The following is a 17,550-nucleotide window of genomic DNA, read 5'->3' on the forward strand; positions in this document are numbered from 1 at the left end:
TATTTTTTAGTTTTCACATGCCTTTTTAAAATTTCATCAATGTTACTGTAAAAAAACTCCAGTACAGAGAATACCTTTAGAGGATTTATGTCATTTAATATAATAGGTAAATTAAAAAGTTCTGAGCGTTTTTTCGCTTTATTTTGACAAATAAATTAACATAGTTAGGATTATCCGATTTAGATCAAATATGCACCGTTTTGTTGGATAATTAATATATCTATACGACTAAGAGCCATACAATATTGTAGATCATCTCTAGAACATGATAATATCCCTTGTTGATTCCTCTAAGATTTGAAATAGATGTACATAATATATATATTAATGACAGGGAATTTAATCATTTATCTATGGGATTTTCCCGAATGAGTTACTTGAATTCTCATTTACACTCTCTCCATCTGTTGTCTTTTTTGTTTTTTTTCTATAGAGTAAAAATATTTTATTTAAGAGAAAAAGGGTTTTTTTCATTTATTTATCAATACACTTGAACTATATAATAGTTTTGTAGTGTTGTAGAATGAGAAGGTACTCTCAAAAAATATCACATCATAGTTCATAAATCATATCATAAGCTAAGTGTGTTGAAAATAAATCACAATTGACTCTGTGTTTGAGAGATACCCAGGATGTTCTTCAAGTAAGAATGAAAAGCTTTATTAAGGAATGACTCAAGAGGATTGGGAGGTAGAGAGAGTGACAGAGAAAGATTGAACGAGGATGATTCCCGATAGTAAAATCAAGATGTTATACGATAATTACTAAATATGTTTAAAATAAAAACTATCAATCAGATTGTTGTTTCAATCGTAAAAGGCCCCGATATTAAGCCCAAAATATGAAATTATTCATTCAAACTGATTTATTAAGAATAATGAAGCTTAAAAACTTTTAGAGTTACCTCATATATTTTGAAAAATACATAAAATTCACGCAAATATTGCTCTTGTCTCAACTCAGCCTCCTTCCATGATGTTTAATTCAACCGAATTCATACCGTCAATGGTACCCCTTAAATTTGATTAATTAAATATGAAAATCTTTTTAATTCTACTATAATAAGCATTAATGTATTCCTTTGTCATCTTTAGATGGAATATCATTTTCCTAATTGTTCAGCTTTATTCTCAACTCGAAATAGTCGTGAATGGTAAAAGTATTGACCTTGAGGATCTTCTTGCGGAGCAAAAGAGACAAAATGAATTAATTTCCCGTTTACTCCAAAATCAAGTCAATTTGCAAAGGGTATCCTTCCGGCAAGAGGATCCTTATTATCGAAGAGGAAAGAAATTATTTTTCATGCCAGACGACTATGATAAGCGAAGATTACCTCCCAGAGTGAAAGAAGGTGAACTCTTTATTTAATTAATTGTTATTATATTGTCTTTATTCGAGATGACCTAATTATTTGGACCTTGACTTAAAAATATGATTCATATATAGAGCAAATATATTATCTAGTTTTGCATTTTGTATTCAGAGTAGTTGAATTCAAAAAAATTGATTTGCGGATGAAAGTTTTGCCCAATAGATATTTTTTAAATGGAAAATTGTTCAGGGATTAAATAATCGAATTGGAAGCTCTTAGGATTTTGAAAATATAAATTGTATAAGGACTCAATACATCTATTAAATTCGCACGTGAATTTAATAGATGTAAATGTCCACTATTTTTTCAAATAATTTATCAAATGAGTTAGATTTCATATTTCAATTAAATTTGAGCATCGAATAACATGGGGAAAAAGATTAAGTTATAAATGTTGTTGCCTATGCATAAATGTATCAATACAAGCAATCTTAGTTCAGTCATAACGAATGCGGAAGGGACATTGTTTTTTCAGGGTCCATGGATTTAATGTTTAGTCCTCTACATAGTATCTTCCTATCCTCTTTAGGTGAAGTGAATAAAATCCATGTTTCTATAGACATATATGGAATCCCTCTATTGGACGAAAAGCTCGAGGTAAGATGTATTCTTCTTCATATCCACAGATGTTCCAAGAATCCATAGAGATTTCCTAGGAGTCATTCATTAAATCTCCTGAGTAAGGGTTGAAATTTAAATTCAGCATATATGTACATAATAAACTAAGTCTTTGTTTTACATAATATATGTTATTTGTTTTATTAATCTCGTAAAATTTTACGTGCTATTGTGCCATATTGAAGGGGTTATTAAATATAGAATAATTATTCTTTAATATTGTTAGTTCCTTTGATTCAAAATGATTTTCCAATAGTTAAATTCTCATCAGAGCCCATTTTCATCCTATAGTGCCGAGGCGGTAAGATTATATGTGTATACATCTTATATATGTTTACAATCCTTATGGGTGATGGGATTTGGGATTTTTGTGTGTGCTGGACAGTTATTAACTCATCACTTCTCCTAAACTTTGTGGGTATTTAACAAATTTGGACGTTTCATACTTTGTATGCGCTATATATAATTATTCTATTTTAAGATCTGGGAGCTTTTTGCTTTCAATTATTCATAATTATTCGTACCTTACATAAGATTTTAAATGTTCATGGCATCACAAGATCAGTAAACAACACCATTGTTCCTCAATTAAGCGAAGTTGAACTAGTATTCACATTGTCAGGTTGATTGCTATATACATGACGACAGGAATCACTTGACAGTACTAGCACAATTAAAATATCAATAACTCTGTATTTCCATATTATTCGATCTCGATCATATAACCATGATCCTTGAGTTTTAAAAAAAGTATTGAATTGATTTAATCTTGAATAATAACAACCCCTGTGTTTAACATTCAGGAAATCATGTTAGAGCTCAAGATATCTCATATGTGGGCGGATCTTCGACTTAATACGAGTGAAATGAAGCGACCCTTGGAGCTAGAGCCTACATCCATAAGTGATTTTTGGACTCCGGACTCTTATTTCCATCACGTAAAGGCTTCGAATGAAGTCAAAATCATGACCCCCGTTGCAAGTCTGCGTGTTCGCCCAGACAAAATTATTCAGTATACGAAAATCATATTGGTTACGCTTGGATGCCCCATGTCCTTTTATAATTATCCAATGGATAATCAAATTTGTCGATTGGAGCTTCAAAGCTGTAAGTGTAATGTACTTATAATTATTTATAAATCATAATACAAGTTACATGTGTATAATATTCTAGTTGGATACGACATGAATCTCATTAATTATACTTGGATGCGTCCACCTCAAATGAAAAAGGATATAATAATTGATAATCATGACGTGGAAATAGCAGACTATACATTTGAGTATTCGCCTGAAGGAATAAGATTCTCTGGACTTGGAATTCGAATTGAGCTGAAGAGACATTTAGGTTTTCACATCACACAATCATATATTCCAAGCATTATCTTTGTAGCGATTGCTTGGATGTCATTTCATGTACCAAGTGATGTTGTACCTGGTCGAATGGTTCTCTCGGTAACAACTCTTCTGACTCTCATTTCTATGTTCAATTCCGTTAGGTAAGTTTGTTAAGGAGTTCAATCCTTGTTTCATAGTACATATTATGTTCTTCATTTAGGAGTCTGACTCCGCAAGTATCGTACATGAAGGCATTGGATCTATGGGTTTTTGTATGTTTAGTCTTCGTTTTTTCCTCTTTGGCAGAGTATGGTTTTGTCTTATATTTAACGAGTCGTTCAGGATGGCAAAAGAAAGTAGATGCAGATATCAGAACAATCTCTGGGTCAGATAGATTGGTGAATCCCGCAAACTTCCTCCGTTTAATAAGTGGAGGAATGATTCAACGGACACAAAAGGTAAGGTGTCTCCAATATTCAGAAATCGGAAATTGCTTAAGCCTTATTTTTATAGAATTACTCAACTGCAAATATGAATGGAGTTGTGTCGAAAGTCATGCCAAAAACAAAGGAAAGAGTGGCTTATTCTATCGAATACATAATCAAAATTATATATCCTTTGGCCTTTTTTGGGTTTAACTACACATATTGGACTTATTACTTGTCTCGATATTCTAATAAACTTGATCCTTCATGAGAATCAAATGCTAGGACTTAAATGAGAAATGCATACTTACATATTATATAAGTCACATACCAGTCATTTATAGTTGGATGTATAGTAAAGATAAAATATTTATTAAAAGATTTATAGTATATTAAATTAACAAATAATAACGATTCTTGAATTCGATTGGAATTATTGTCACGGTTTAGAGATCATTTAGCTGGGAATGTATTTTCCACAAGTCCTTGAAATATTTGACTGTCTTAACTTTTAGTTCCAGGGTGGCATTTTCATCACAAAGGAAAATTGTTCTTGGATGCTGTTGAAAAGCAGATACAGTCCACATGTGATTAATTCCCTCTTCAATGGCCTAAAGAGATATTTTTTTTGGAAGGAAGATTACTTTATATAGACGGAGTAAGTATATACATACCATATGCAATGCTAAAGCCTTATGAGATCCCGTTATGAGTATCATCACCTCTTGAGCATCCATAACTGTTCCAACACCCACTGTCAATGCCTGTTTGGGAACGCTCTCCATATTTCCTCCAAAGAAACGGGAGTTAGCCTGAATAGTATCCTGTTATCAAAATAAAATGTAGTAAATCATATCTTCTTCCATTGATTAAATACCAAACCTGTGCAAGTGTTTTGACCCTCGTCCTTGATACTAAGGAAGAACCGGGTTCATTAAAAGCAATGTGCCCATCTGGCCCAATACCACCAATAAATAAATGAATGCCCCCTACTTTTTTGATATTTTCTTCATAGATATTACATTCCTTTTCCAAATCCTCGGCGTTTCCATCGAGTAGGTGAACGTTGTGAGGCTCAATATCAATATGCTGAAAGGGTTATATATTTAATTTTAATATTATCTAATTAAAAATGTAAATAGACATTACTTTGAAAAAGTTATCGTGCATATAACTATGATAGCTCTCAGGATGATCCCTGGGTAAGTTTACGTACTCATCCATATTGAAAGTTACAACGTTTTTGAAGGACACTTGTCCATCCTGGTGGTATTTCACTAATCTTTTATACATTTTGAGAGGGGTTCCACCAGTTGGTAGTCCCAGGACAAAAGGGCGCTCTTGAGTAGGATTATGATCTCGAATACGTCTAACCACAAGCTTGGCGGCCCATTCTCCAACATCATTATCATTTGGAAGGATTAAAAGTCTCATTATTGCCTCGCGCTACTTCTGCGATTGTAAACAATTTACAACTAAAAAAAACTAAGTAGAAAGCTTATTCAGCATCTGATCAAGTATTCAATAGAGAACAAGTAAATAGTAATGTAAATGTTGAACCTTTAGAAATTTAACCTGAAGAGATATTGATAAAAATAATTTACGTATTCACTTGTTTATTTTTGTAAGCATTTACATACTATTCAAATTTGTTACTTAATTAGCAATTATGATTGATAAGAAAATAATAGGATTTTATCTATTTATTTGAGCAATCAAAAAAAGCCTCTCAATTTCGATTTCGCCTATAGTTAATTTGCGTCTTAAAGAGAGTCAACACATGATTAAAATCAAAGAATCCACCAAATGAGTAATTAAAAGAAAGTGTTTAAAGATATTATCTAAACTTATTGATAAATGATACTCCTAAATTTCTACTTGATATTATGTAGACATATTGTAATGAAAAATTTACCAAGTACTTAGGGTAAAGAGAAAGAACTTCGTAGTGATGTGTCGATACACAACATTATGGATACCATTGGTATTGTTTAATTATAGATGCTCCTACATTTCTTATCTCAATATATTAATATCAACAAAATATTTATTCTACGTAGACTCAAAATAACATGATATAATATTCCATTTTTTATATGTACATACCGCGGTGTGAGACAAATTGTCGTAACTAAAATATTTACTTTACATAACTAAGCTTTGAGATTGTCATTCTTTTATCATGAGTAATGATGTTTTCCAATTTTAACACTATCAACTGGATATGAGAAATTCATTTCAACGGTCTGAATGTATCTTTCTTTTAAGTACTGACATTAAATATTAGACTTCTCGGATAACATATAGGCAACAATACTAATATTTGCAATTTGAGGACATTATGCATATTCAGGTCATGTTGATTGAATACTCCGCTTTGTAATAGGGACGAATATTGATCTTAGTATCGATACTGAAGAGGCAATCTCGTTATTGAAAATGAAGCGATGGTCTGTAATTATTCAATGTATAAATTACTTTAGTCTAATAATTTGTTAAATGGACTACTAAATGAGACACTTAAAAGGACAGAAAAACTGTATTTTTTAAATACAATTGAAGCCCAACAGTATTAAATTTATGTAAAGGGTTTATTTAGGAGTGGAGTAGTTTGAAAAAATTGAGAAACTAAATGTAAAGTATCTATTATGATGTCTGAAATGAAGGATAATCCCATTATTTATTAGTTTGAATAAAAATGACATCAATTTTGAATTAATTAGGTATCCATCTATAAAAAACTATTTTCAAAGACTATAGATTTATTCTCATTTTCATACTGTTTTGTAAATTTTTAATTTGACTACAGTTCTAATAGAAAGTGTTTCTTAACTTGGTTGAAAAAACAATGGTATGAGTCATACTAAAAATTAGGATTTTTTTAAAACTTTTTTAGTAATTGTGGATTTGCTTTGTTGAAGAAAAAGTTATTACTATCTTCTTTGTTAATAACTATTCAAGATTAAGAATCCTAAATATATACATTTTTCAAATTATATAAATGATAATCAAAATCTAATATCGATACTCAAGTTTTGGATATTTTAACATCCTTAAATTACAGACCAAGTAGTACGTGTTTCAGACAACTTGAAAAAAAAACACAAAAAAAAAAATATATGGTAAGAATGAGTAATAATATATTTTCAAAAAGTAATAAAAATAGCAAAGTATTTAATAAAAGGAAGGTCATCAATTTTAATCATCGTAGAGGGAAGAGAGCTCTAGTTTGACTCTTTGAGATAGATGTTTAAGTGCCATGGGTGTAGGAGCAGAGATATCAAATCTCTGAGGGGAATGAAAGCAAAGGGAGGACTCATTAATTTGATTCTCAGAGGCAATTAACATATTCCCACTCTGTTTATTCAAACAGATCGGAATATTTACGTTGATGTCTGGCTTGGCGAATGGAGTAGCAGACTCTTGGTGACTTTGAGGTGGGGAATGATGAAGGACGGAGGAGGGAGGTGGATGAAAAAGGTTTGTGCCTCCAAGGATTTTCCGGACAAGATCTGATTTTTGACTTCTGACTTTGTTAATACTCTTGGGACTCACTCCCCAAAGTTCCTTGAACCTTTTCCTTCTCTCAGAGATTCTTTTATCGATTTCCAAGAGCTGCTCTGAAAGAATTACATTTTCATCCCTAATTTCCTTAAGACTGTTTTGTGCCTCTGTTAACCAGTGACGAGAGGATAGATTCTCCAGACTGGGGCTTTTGTGGACGGACTGACTTTCGTGTCTAAGATCGCATTGACTATTAGAACGACGCTCGCACGGAATAGCGACTATCTTTTTCTTAGCAGGGGTTTTGAGCCGTTTTTCCAGATCCTCAAAGGAGCAGGTGGAGTCGTCCTCAAAGTATTTTTTGAGCTCAGTCATGTTGAGACTTGGACGTAAAGGTCCTGGAAGGGATTCGCGGATGACAGCGTTGGGAGCGGCGCGCAGAGTACCAACGACTGCAAGAGGAGCCGCCTTGGACCATGGTTCACCACTCCCTTGAAAGTGAAGCTCACGGCGAGTCTTTGTAAATAGTCTGGGTTTGTAGTCACATGGAAACTTTTGCTCGGATAAACTCAGCTTTGGACCAATAACGGGTGTCGCCTTCTTCTTCTTCTCGGAATGCCCGAATTTGGGACGAATACGACTGGCTTTCATATCCTTGAGTTTCATGGGACGTTTAAACGTATCTGCTTTCTCTTTATTATTTAGAATAGAAGCCAATGAAGCGGGATCCACTTGGAATTTGACGTCTTCCGTCATTTTCTACTATTTTCGTATTTCACACAAATTCCCTCTATTCAAATTCAATTATCAAAAAACAAAAGCAAGGACACCAACTCAAACCGGGAAATAGTCTCCATTATTTGGCTATACATGGAGAATATAAAAATATAAATCCTTCTTATGAATACTATGGCCCTATTTTCTTAACTTGATCGATACAACATTATTTTATTTTACCGGTTCTTAACTCAACACAACCTATTATATTAAACGTATTGTCATGATGACGTTGCCTTAGAAAATATGAGGCATGGAGTTCTGGGGGTATAAGTGTATATTACACGTCAACGCCGGTAAGGCCTTACACTCTACTCGGTCCAAATGGACCGGACATAACAAGTAAATGCCGGTGAATGGAGAAGAAATGGATGAGAAGAGGAGACGTACGTATATCTGATTGGTTGATTCTTGTGTCTTAGCTGAAATGGTCCATTCTAATGAGAGTCATTTATTAGTTATTTTATTATTCTAGATCGTGTTAACTCTGAAGGAGTTCGTCCGGTCATTGAAGTCTGCAATGTTGAGAGTGGTTCTTTGCTTGTTTTTGGGGCTCCTGGGGATTTGCCATGGTGGACGAGTCCTGGTTCTATTGGATAATAACTCCTACAAGGAGAGCCATGCGACCTTCTTGAAGGATCTCTCTGATTTAGGCTTGGATCTCACGTATAAGACCTCTGATGACTCCTCCATTGTTCTGAAGAAGTACGGGGAGTTCCTGTTCGATCATTTGGTTCTCATGAGTCCCAATGTGGAGGAGTTTGGCGGAGGACTCACTCCCGATGTGATCGCGGATTTTTTGGATGCAGGGAAAGATGTGTTTGTGGGTGGAGTGGAATCTTCGGATTTATTGCGTGAGTTTGCCTCTGAATGCGGGTTTGAAGTGGATGAAGAAGGGAGCATGGTTCTGGATCACATTCACTACGACTCTGTCAAGGATGAAGAAGGTCTTCACACCGTTGTCGTGGCTGAGCCCGGAAAGCATCTCATCAAGTCTGCCCCCATTGTTGGATCCGCGGTGGGAGATAAGCCTCTCCTCTACAAAGGAGTCGGCATTCTTGCGGACGCCAATCCCCTCGTCCTACCCATTCTCTCATCATCATCCTACGCATACTCCTACAATCCCAACAAACCCATCAAAGAGTATCCACATGCTACAGGGAAGAACACCCTTCTCATCGCTGGACTCCAAGCTCGCAATAATGCCAGAGTTATTTTCTCTGGCTCCTTGGATTTCTTTTCCAACGATTACTTTGAGTCCTCCGTACATTCTAGAGGAGCGGAATCTCCTTCTGGTAATCGGGATCTTGCTAAGGCACTCGTCTCTTGGTGCTTCAAAGAGTCTGGTCTTCTTCGTACTTCTCAACTCAAGCATCATCTTGTTGGACAAACAGAGTCTCCTCCTTTTTATACTGTCACGGAAGATGTGGAATATAGCATTGTCATCGAGGAGTTTAAAGGAGGGAAATGGGTACCCTACTCTGCTAAAGACGTTCAGTTAGAATTTGTTCGCATTGATCCCTTTGTTCGCATCAATCTCAAACCTGATGGAAACGGAAAATTCTCTGCTAAATTTAAAATACCTGACGTCTATGGTGTATACCAATTTAAAATTAATTATGTGAGGACGGGGATATCGAGACTCTACTCCACGACGCAAGTCTCTGTCCGTCCTCTTAGACACGATCAGTATGAACGGTTTATTCTCTCTGCGTATCCTTACTATGCATCTGCATTTAGCATGATGTTTGGTGTATTTGTTTTTGGATTTGTCTTCCTTCATCACAAGGAGGCTTCCCCGAAAACCAAGTCTGAGTGATGATGCCCCCTCTCCTCACTTTATAGACAATGTATTCATGCATTTTATAATCATTTATCTTCGGATATGAGCTATTATATTCATATTATTATATATTATTGCATTTTTTTTTTTTTTTTTCCCAAGTTGTTCTTTGTCGATCTTTATCAAAGTCTCAAATGCCTTGCATTTTTTTTTAGGTTTTTGAAGCGTGAATTTTGTGAAAACCATATGTTAACACCTCTTTTATTATTAGTTTTTTTTTGTTTTGATAATATATATATGATTTTTTTTTATACAAAAAAAATTCACCAGAAAAATCCGTTTAATTTATTAATTAATTCAAATAAATTAATGTTATATCTTATGTTAAATGGATTAACTATGCCGTTGAAGAATCTCTCGATCCTCATCAAACTTTTTACGTATAGCCTTGGCCTTTTCTTTTTCCTCCGGAGTCATCTCTTCTTTCCATGCATCCCAACCATATTTTGTCAATTTTTCAGGGAATTCTTGAAGCTCTATAGCGCAGTAGTCCAGAGTTGGGTAGTCTTTAGTATTGAAACTATTTCTGGTATGAACACCAGCCTCCCTCCAATTACTTGCCAAAGTCGTACGACGAGGTAAGTTGTGATAGAGTGTATATAGGCCATGACGCTCTCCGTAATAAATATGCCATTGTTCCTGATTAAATATATTTTTTTGTTATTACGGATCATACCAACACTGAGTTAGTTGCAACTTACCCAAGTCATATGTCTTTTCCCCATTGTCGTATGCATGTGGAGCCAATCCGAAGTAATGAGACCTGGTACATAAGGATCGAATTTTTCATTATCAATGGAATGAAACCAATCCAAGAATTCTCTCCAATGTTTAGGATGAGGAGAAAATCCCCAAGTTGCAACGAGTTTGTAGAGAAATGGCATTCCTTCATTGTTGATTTCTACATCTGCCGCTGGTTTTTGAAACATGTTGAATTGTCTCTAGATAAAATGAAATTAATACCATGTCCATCATTTCTTAATACTTGAGAAACATCAAATGTTGCTCACTTACTTGTAGAGCAATTCCAGCAATATCAGATCTATTTCCATAGTGCCTCCATGTCTTCTTTAACCAAATATACCAATATGGAGAGAGTTCGAGATCATCTTCAACAAATATTGAAAATTCATCATCGGGTTTTGGGTACCAAGCATCAAACCATGCTGCTCGTAGACCATGATTCGTTTTGAAAATCTTTGGAGTACTTTTTCCCTTTGAATTCATTTTTGAAGTTGTATAATTCTTAGCTATCCTATTAATTCGTTATTAAACTCATTTACAATATGAAGTCCTCATAATTTTCAAAAATAAAAACTTACTTAACACAATCCTTGTACAATGACCCCAAGGATTTGTCAACATGAATCTCCACATCAAAATAATCCTCTGGTTCATCAAACTCAGTTTTGTCCAGAGAGTTTAGTAGTCGTTGAAGAGAATGAGGCCGGTTCATTGTTAGAATAATTACAGTTAATTTATAGCGAGAGCGGCCTTCTTGAATATCCTCCTCAGCATAACTGGATAAAATAATCCAAGATAGCAAAAATATTCTCCAATAATCCATTATAAATAATAATATCACAAATTTATTTTATATAAGCTAGCATATTGTTTACTCCGTCCCGAAGTCTCAAAACTTTTCTTTTACAATACATTTTCTATGACAGGTCTGATTGCAAGGCACTTTTCGTGGAGCTATATATATAAATATAAGTATGCGGCTGTCAGAGGGATGACAATTTTTAACCTAATAACTTACAAAATATTAACATTTTTCTTATCTCCTCTAGTAAGTTGATTGTTCTACAATGATGTGAAGAATATTAAAAATCCCATATGAATTAATTATAAAAGAGGGTTCATGGCTAGAGATACTGAATTTTACGTTTTACGCAATATCTTTAAGAGTATTTGAAATGTTTCACTTGTCAGTCACTTACTCGATAATGTAAGTTCATGGGGCATTCCGCCAATTGTCTGAGAGTTGAATTAAATGAATTTTCCCCATTATTAGTCTACTATCTCTTTCTCAGCCTCCTTATAGTATACATACATAGAATAAGACAAAAATCAATTATTTTCTAAGTTCTTATATTATTTTTCCTAGATATGCTTCGGATGCAAAGATTCATTCCCTTGGAAATAACAATAATTAATTAATCATCCAAGTCCTTGCAACGGATATAAACGTACATAATTAATATATAAGTATCTATTTATTTATATTGCTGGAAAAGGAATGCTTTGAAGTCTTTGGAACATGTGCCATTGAGTTGAAATCCACTAATTCATAGGAATCCCCACCACTTCCTCCTCCAGCACTATTATTCGCACCAGATCCTCCAACACTCAGATCAAACTCGTAATTGAAGGAAGTAATACAAGTACAAGCGTTTTGCCAAGTCTGAGCAGCAAAACTGAACCAGCTTTTTTCCGTGAGGGCTTTAGTTGTGAGTGGTTTGGGTCTATGAGAAAGAAGGAGTCTACCAAAGAATTCCATAAGTTCCTTGAAATTTTCTTTGTCATTGTTTTTATCTGTTAAGGCATAGAGGTTGATAAGAGGGGGATTGGGGGGTTTGTCCTTCTTTTGTTTTAAGAGATCAGGTGGCATTGAAAACTCTTCATATGCATCCTCTTCCTCCTCTTGTTCTTCATGGTTGTTATGATGATCACCAGAGGTATCTGTAGGTTTCTCCAAAAGAAAGTTCGAATGTAACGATGCATTTATTCCTCCATAGACATTGAAGGAACTTTGAGCAAACACTGAGTCATAGAACTCAGAAAGGGAGCGAAAAAATCTCGGAGTCGCTTCGGCAGTCCTTAATTTATTATGTACGAGTATAAGATTAGGGTAGTACTCAATTTTATTCGATTCCGAGTCAAAAGTCGGAGAAGAAGGCTTTAGCATTTCAGCAAGTTGAAGGAAATGCAGAACCTCTGGATCTAAAATATAGTCCTGTACGAAAATAAGGCAGTGACAAATGTTCATGAGGAAGAGAGTCATGAGTAGGGACTCCTTCTCTCCCAAGCTCTCCTTCTTTAAATAACAATTTAAAAGAGAAAAGTATTTCCCTTGATTACTCGAACTGAGTCGATCCTTGATGAAGGATCCATTTAGCGTGGGCTGTGCGTCAAGGAAGATAACACGATCTTGATTGATCCATGCGTCTATACCTTGTGTACAATCATCTGCATTCAATTCAATGTGATGATCACTCTCTCTGAAGATATAGGATCCAATGATTCCATTGAGAAGAGTGGACTTCCCTGCTCCTTTTGAGCCAATCACTCCTACGACAAGGAACTCTGTATTTGAATCCGATAAATGGTCCAATAAGCCTCCACTCTCGTGAAAACCCACTTTGGCATCCACTAATCGACATCGACTCTCTGGACAAGATAGAAATCCTAAGGCATCTAACGGATCTGTCTTTTTCTTGGGTTGCAATGGCTAGGAAATGAAATCAACAAAGGATATAGAACTCAATATTATTTGTATGTTAAGTGACGATGGATTACCTCTTCACATTTCGGAGACTCTGCTGCTTGAGTGGCTTGAGGATTAGGACTCGGTACATAGACATTTGGTTTCTTCACTGCATTTGCCTGTAAAAGTGTGGGAAACTCTGGATTATGCTCCTCGGAACTAGCTTTGGGTTTAACAAGAATGGTTGTTGGTTTGAGAGATTCTTCTTTTTCTCTAGCATGATCCTCCGTTCGACGTCGATACCTTTGTTTCTGATAGCTCCGACTTTTTTTTTCACTCATATTCAAATCACAATCTAGGGGATGTCCCCATCTAAGTCATGGAGTAAGTGAATCCGCTATTACTTCTCTTTATAGTACTCACACTTGTTATTTGTTGCCATTGCCATTGGTCTAGCAGCTAGTTATGAAATGAAAATAAATTATCATTTATCTCTCTCCAGTGAGGCTGGAAAACGCAACAATTACAATTTACAAACCTCGCCTCTCCACAAAACTCCCTTCTTATAACTTTATTCTTTTCTTTGTATTCATAAATTCAATCATCATCAACTAATTATTGAGCTGAGATTTACAATAATCATTAGGTATTTATTGATAAATTCCTTTAAATATTTATTGGAAGGGAATAATCTAATAATAAAAGAAAATATCTGCATTCAAGATGGGAGATGGTAAAAGTTATTTGGAGAATTTTGATGAATTTTGGAATACTAGGGTATATTCAGTTATAACATCGAATTCGTGGAAACCCAATATTAACTATCTGCAATAATTATCATCATTATAATTTTTTGTTGGATGTCTTAAAAGTGTAAGGGTTTTACCCCCCATAAAAGCATAATTAGTAGTTAATAAGTACACCTTTCTTTTGAGATAAAAAGGTAATTACTTACAATACAATTAGTTATAATTAATTAATTACAGAGATATTTATAACAAAATTTGACAGAGTGGTTTGCAATAATCAGCAGTGTTAGTAAGATATTAATTGTACATGAAGCAACTCATTTTTGAATGATAAAATAAGTGGAAGGTGTTACTTTACCCCGTTTAAGTAACAATGGGAAATAAAATACATAGTCCCATGACCATGACTAATGAGACAGAAAAATTATTATAATATAATTTCATTATTGCCTAAGTAGAATATATTGTACAAGTAGACAAAATATATTCATAATACAAATGACAAATCAATTCCAATCCCCCTCAATTAAGTAAATAATTATTAGCAATCAAATTGAATTGAAAACTGCATCTATAGACTAAAACTAGATACTGATATGAGAATATGTAGCAATCATCAAAGCCGTGACGTGTCTATTAATAATAAATAATAATGTAACGTGAGTTAAATGTCTGTGGAGGGGGAATTAATTTAAAAAAAAAAAAAAAAAAGAGTAGTATTTTGAGGTAGAGTAACGCCATCTGCTTTCAAAAAAGTCAGACAATATGAGATAGATTTAGTTCAATATTTATCCGTTATCGTCGTGCATTGAGCTGCTGACACACTTGGACTTGTCATTTTTTATTATTAAATTCTACAGATTCGACATATTATTTTTATGTCTAATATTTGTGAATTCAGCCGTTCAGCCTGCTTCCACTGCCATTATTTTAAAGGATTTAGAACAGATTACTGATTAACTTCTGCAATGATTTCTCCCAAGAAGCTCTTTCTTGGAATAGCCGCCTTCCCACTCATCCATTTACTCATTCAATTGATCCTTACCTCCCGGGATTAATCACTAAATATCAGGAATCAGAGAATCAGAGAAAATGAATGAAGTCGTCCCATTTGCTCCACCTGATTCCTGCCTAACCCGTGAGGATTTCCTTGGACCCGACTTCAGTCCAGATGCCATCCTCACACGCCAACCTAATTTGGAGCGCCTTCGTGAGGATCTAGGGCTGTATCTCAAGATCCTTCGATCTGCAGTCCTTCGTCTCATCGATGAAGACTACTCGGACTTTCTGGAATTGAGTTCGAATCTTGTTGGACTGGAGTCGAAGCTCTCTGAACTTTCGGAGCCCCTTGGAACACTCTCAAACAAGCTTCAAAATCTTCTGCAATCCCTCTTTGAGGCTCGTGACTCCGTGATGCAAGCTCTTAAAAGAAAAGAGGACATTAGGGCTCGCAAATCAGGTCTTCGCAACTCGGAAAGGATATTGAACGCTCTTTCGAAGCTTGAGCTCATTTTGAGCTCTGGGACTCCCCTTAGTGGGGATGCGGAGGAACGTCTTGCTAGAGACATCAATCATCTTCATTTTCGTATATCCAAATGCCACGATGACGAATTTGTCTCATTGGAACTCACTCCTCGTCTTCAAGCCGTTGGGGATCGTCTCAAAGAGTCTCTTGAGTCGAGGTTCATAGCAGCTCTCAAGATAAATGAAGAAGAGTCTCTCAAGAGATGTCTCCGGATTTATGGCACGATTGAGTCTATTCACGAAGCCGAAATCCTTGTTAAAAACAAAATAATTTCACCCTCCTTGGAAGATATTCTTCACGAGGATGCTTTCAACGACGAACCCCTAGGTCTTAAGGGAGTCTACGCTAATGTGTTGAATATTATTCCAGAGACATTGGACTCATTACTGAGTCTTACAATATCTCGCTCAAATAAACCTGTCGTTATTCGTGGCTATAGCTTTTTAATCAATTCTCTTTGGGAGGATTTTGTTGAAAAAATGGAGGACAACATGTCTTTTGTTTTTGCTGCAGGAAATCCTGAGGCTTTTTTAACTCATTATCGCCTCTCAATTGAATTTATAAAGGATTTTGAAAAAGAACTGAACAACGATCCAGAACAGATTTCAAAGTTTCGATCATGCACTTCCTATTCCACATTTATTGGACGTTGGAATCTACCTGTTTACTTTCAAATTCGATTTCAAGAGATTGCTCTTCCATTGGAAAAGGCTTTGACGGATTTCTTTGACCCTACTAGTTATAGTAATAGCGACTATCATTTAGAGGTTTTTAATGTTGTTACAAACTCGCTCAAGAAAGTTTGGGACCCAAGTATTTACATAGATGCCTTACTTCACCGCTCTTGGAAATTGACTCTTCAAATCCTATCTCGATGTGGAACTGCATTGAGAGATATCCTCAAACCCATCATGATCGAAGAAGAAGAGCATCAACATAGCGAAATATCTCTTAGGACCCTTATTCATCTTTGGTATGATATAAGGCATCTAACTCTTCATTTTGAGTCAGATGTCTATAATCCATATATTTTCCCAGTTCTGAAGGAAAGTGTACAGGATGAGAGTCTGAGATCACGTCTTTTAGAATCGGTCAATGAATCATTAGGCAGTTTGAGACCTCAATTAGATGACCTATCGAAATTAGCAATTAATAAAGTTACTTTCAAGAGTCTGGAGTCTCTTAAACAAGTCTCTGAAATCCCAAGACTCTACAGACGAACAAATAAGGATGTACCCACGAAGCATTGTGTCTATGTAAACAAAGTACTAGATCCAGTTAGAAAATTCAAGGATGATGGTGCCTCAGAGTCAGAGTGGTTAGTCAAAATCCTTTCTCGAATATCCGAGGACTATTATGTTAAAGTGTCTGAAGTCCTAGAAGCTGTTCTTAAAATGGAAGAGTCTCTTAAGAGACTTAAAAGAATTAGGGAAAAGTCGGATGCTTCAACACTGCCTGGAAGCTCATCTCTGAATGCGGATGAAAAGATTAGGATATCTGATAATGACAAAATCCGACTTCAAATCAAAGTTGATGTTGAATATTTCAATCAAAGTATTCAGGAGGGATTTGGGCTTCAGGGCAATGGGGATATTAGTAAATTAGAGGATTTGATGAGGATCGTTAATGAGGCAACCAAGGATATACCTGTTTGAGAACCCTGATGTTTTAATTTGTTTTTGTTTTTATATTACTACATATTATCAATAATTAATTACTTTACTTATTCAGTTTCTGACTCTGCGTTAATTCTATGCCTTACTTTGAATCAAAAACTTTTTTCTTTTATTAAATAATGATGGTGTGGTTTTCTTTTGACATAATATATTATCTAAGTTCTACCTAACTCATAAGTAACTCTTAATTATTAATATAACATCCATTTACATTGACATGAATAATAGCGACGTGGTTGCGCTCTTAGTAAAGTCATTGTTGATAGCCCTATCTGTTCCTTGCATAGTTTATTA

At 35.0% G+C, this 17,550-nt stretch overlaps 6 protein-coding genes across 7 annotated transcripts; 3 read left to right on the forward strand and 3 right to left on the reverse strand.

Annotated features, from left to right (window-relative positions):
* Positions 1–488: 488 nt before the first annotated feature.
* Positions 489–4,185, forward strand: LOC121122883 (glycine receptor subunit alpha-2). 2 transcript variants are annotated; one of them, XM_040717959.2, is made up of 8 exons: positions 504–643; positions 1,095–1,351; positions 1,902–1,969; positions 2,247–2,291; positions 2,794–3,097; positions 3,164–3,488; positions 3,548–3,785; positions 3,841–4,185. In XM_040717959.2, the coding sequence occupies exons 1-8, from the start codon at positions 633–635 to the stop codon at positions 4,021–4,023; spliced, it is 1,431 nt and encodes a 476-aa protein (XP_040573893.1). In that variant the 5' UTR covers positions 504–632; the 3' UTR covers positions 4,024–4,185. The 2 variants fall into 2 exon arrangements, with proteins under 2 accessions (XP_040573894.1, XP_040573893.1); XM_040717960.2 differs by lacking the exon at positions 2,247–2,291 and having other exon boundaries at positions 489–643.
* Positions 4,104–5,340, reverse strand: LOC121122885 (glucosamine-6-phosphate isomerase Oscillin). Its single transcript, XM_040717962.2, has 4 exons — positions 4,902–5,340; positions 4,635–4,841; positions 4,427–4,576; positions 4,104–4,363 (listed from the first exon to the last, which is right to left on the reverse strand). The coding sequence occupies exons 1-4, from the start codon at positions 5,184–5,186 to the stop codon at positions 4,199–4,201; spliced, it is 807 nt and encodes a 268-aa protein (XP_040573896.1). The 5' UTR covers positions 5,187–5,340; the 3' UTR covers positions 4,104–4,198.
* Positions 5,341–8,553: 3,213 nt separating this feature from the next.
* Positions 8,554–10,151, forward strand: Ost48 (dolichyl-diphosphooligosaccharide--protein glycosyltransferase non-catalytic subunit Ost48). Its single transcript, XM_040718819.2, has one exon. The coding sequence runs from the start codon at positions 8,554–8,556 to the stop codon at positions 9,850–9,852; it is 1,299 nt and encodes a 432-aa protein (XP_040574753.1). The 3' UTR covers positions 9,853–10,151.
* On the reverse strand, positions 10,139–11,534 carry LOC121123695 (uncharacterized). Its single transcript, XM_040718820.2, has 4 exons — positions 11,199–11,534; positions 10,891–11,131; positions 10,578–10,817; positions 10,139–10,515 (listed from the first exon to the last, which is right to left on the reverse strand). Exons 1-4 carry the CDS (start codon positions 11,441–11,443, stop codon positions 10,210–10,212), a joined length of 1,032 nt encoding a protein of 343 aa, XP_040574754.1. The 5' UTR covers positions 11,444–11,534; the 3' UTR covers positions 10,139–10,209.
* Positions 11,535–11,953: 419 nt separating this feature from the next.
* LOC121123693 (nonsense-mediated mRNA decay factor SMG9) lies at positions 11,954–13,782 on the reverse strand. Its single transcript, XM_040718818.2, has 2 exons — positions 13,399–13,782; positions 11,954–13,330 (listed from the first exon to the last, which is right to left on the reverse strand). The coding sequence occupies exons 1-2, from the start codon at positions 13,645–13,647 to the stop codon at positions 12,092–12,094; spliced, it is 1,488 nt and encodes a 495-aa protein (XP_040574752.1). The 5' UTR covers positions 13,648–13,782; the 3' UTR covers positions 11,954–12,091.
* Positions 13,783–14,833: 1,051 nt separating this feature from the next.
* On the forward strand, positions 14,834–17,426 carry Cog2 (conserved oligomeric Golgi complex subunit 2). The gene has a single exon (XM_040718355.2). It carries the CDS (start codon positions 15,148–15,150, stop codon positions 17,233–17,235), a length of 2,088 nt encoding a protein of 695 aa, XP_040574289.1. The 5' UTR covers positions 14,834–15,147; the 3' UTR covers positions 17,236–17,426.
* The last annotated feature ends 124 nt before the right edge of the window (positions 17,427–17,550 follow it).

Source organism: Lepeophtheirus salmonis, chromosome 8, assembly GCF_016086655.4.
Source record: "Lepeophtheirus salmonis chromosome 8, UVic_Lsal_1.4, whole genome shotgun sequence".
Classification (NCBI taxonomy): domain Eukaryota; kingdom Metazoa; phylum Arthropoda; class Copepoda; order Siphonostomatoida; family Caligidae; genus Lepeophtheirus; species Lepeophtheirus salmonis.

Bases quoted from the DNA above. Each gene is read 5' to 3' on its own strand.
- LOC121122883 (XM_040717959.2), top strand. The intron at 1,352-1,901 runs GTGAACTCTTTA...TATCCTCTTTAG, and splicing joins ACCTCCCAGAGTGAAAGAAG to GTGAAGTGAATAAAATCCAT. The intron at 3,098-3,163 runs GTAAGTGTAATG...ATAATATTCTAG, and splicing joins TCGATTGGAGCTTCAAAGCT to TTGGATACGACATGAATCTC.
- LOC121122885 (XM_040717962.2), bottom strand. From the start codon at position 5,186: ATGAGACTTTTAATCCTTCCAAATGATAATGATGTTGGAGAATGGGCC. The intron at 4,842-4,901 runs GTAATGTCTATT...TAACCCTTTCAG, and splicing joins TGCACGATAACTTTTTCAAA to CATATTGATATTGAGCCTCA. The intron at 4,364-4,426 runs GTATGTATATAC...ATATCTCTTTAG, and splicing joins AGGCTTTAGCATTGCATATG to GCCATTGAAGAGGGAATTAA.
- Ost48 (XM_040718819.2), top strand. From the start codon at position 8,554: ATGTTGAGAGTGGTTCTTTGCTTGTTTTTGGGGCTCCTGGGGATTTGC.
- LOC121123695 (XM_040718820.2), bottom strand. From the start codon at position 11,443: ATGGATTATTGGAGAATATTTTTGCTATCTTGGATTATTTTATCCAGT. The intron at 11,132-11,198 runs GTAAGTTTTTAT...ACGAATTAATAG, and splicing joins TTGTACAAGGATTGTGTTAA to GATAGCTAAGAATTATACAA. The intron at 10,516-10,577 runs GTAAGTTGCAAC...ATATTTAATCAG, and splicing joins GGAAAAGACATATGACTTGG to GAACAATGGCATATTTATTA.
- LOC121123693 (XM_040718818.2), bottom strand. From the start codon at position 13,647: ATGAGTGAAAAAAAAAGTCGGAGCTATCAGAAACAAAGGTATCGACGT. The intron at 13,331-13,398 runs GTAATCCATCGT...TTCATTTCCTAG, and splicing joins AGTCTCCGAAATGTGAAGAG to CCATTGCAACCCAAGAAAAA.
- Cog2 (XM_040718355.2), top strand. From the start codon at position 15,148: ATGAATGAAGTCGTCCCATTTGCTCCACCTGATTCCTGCCTAACCCGT.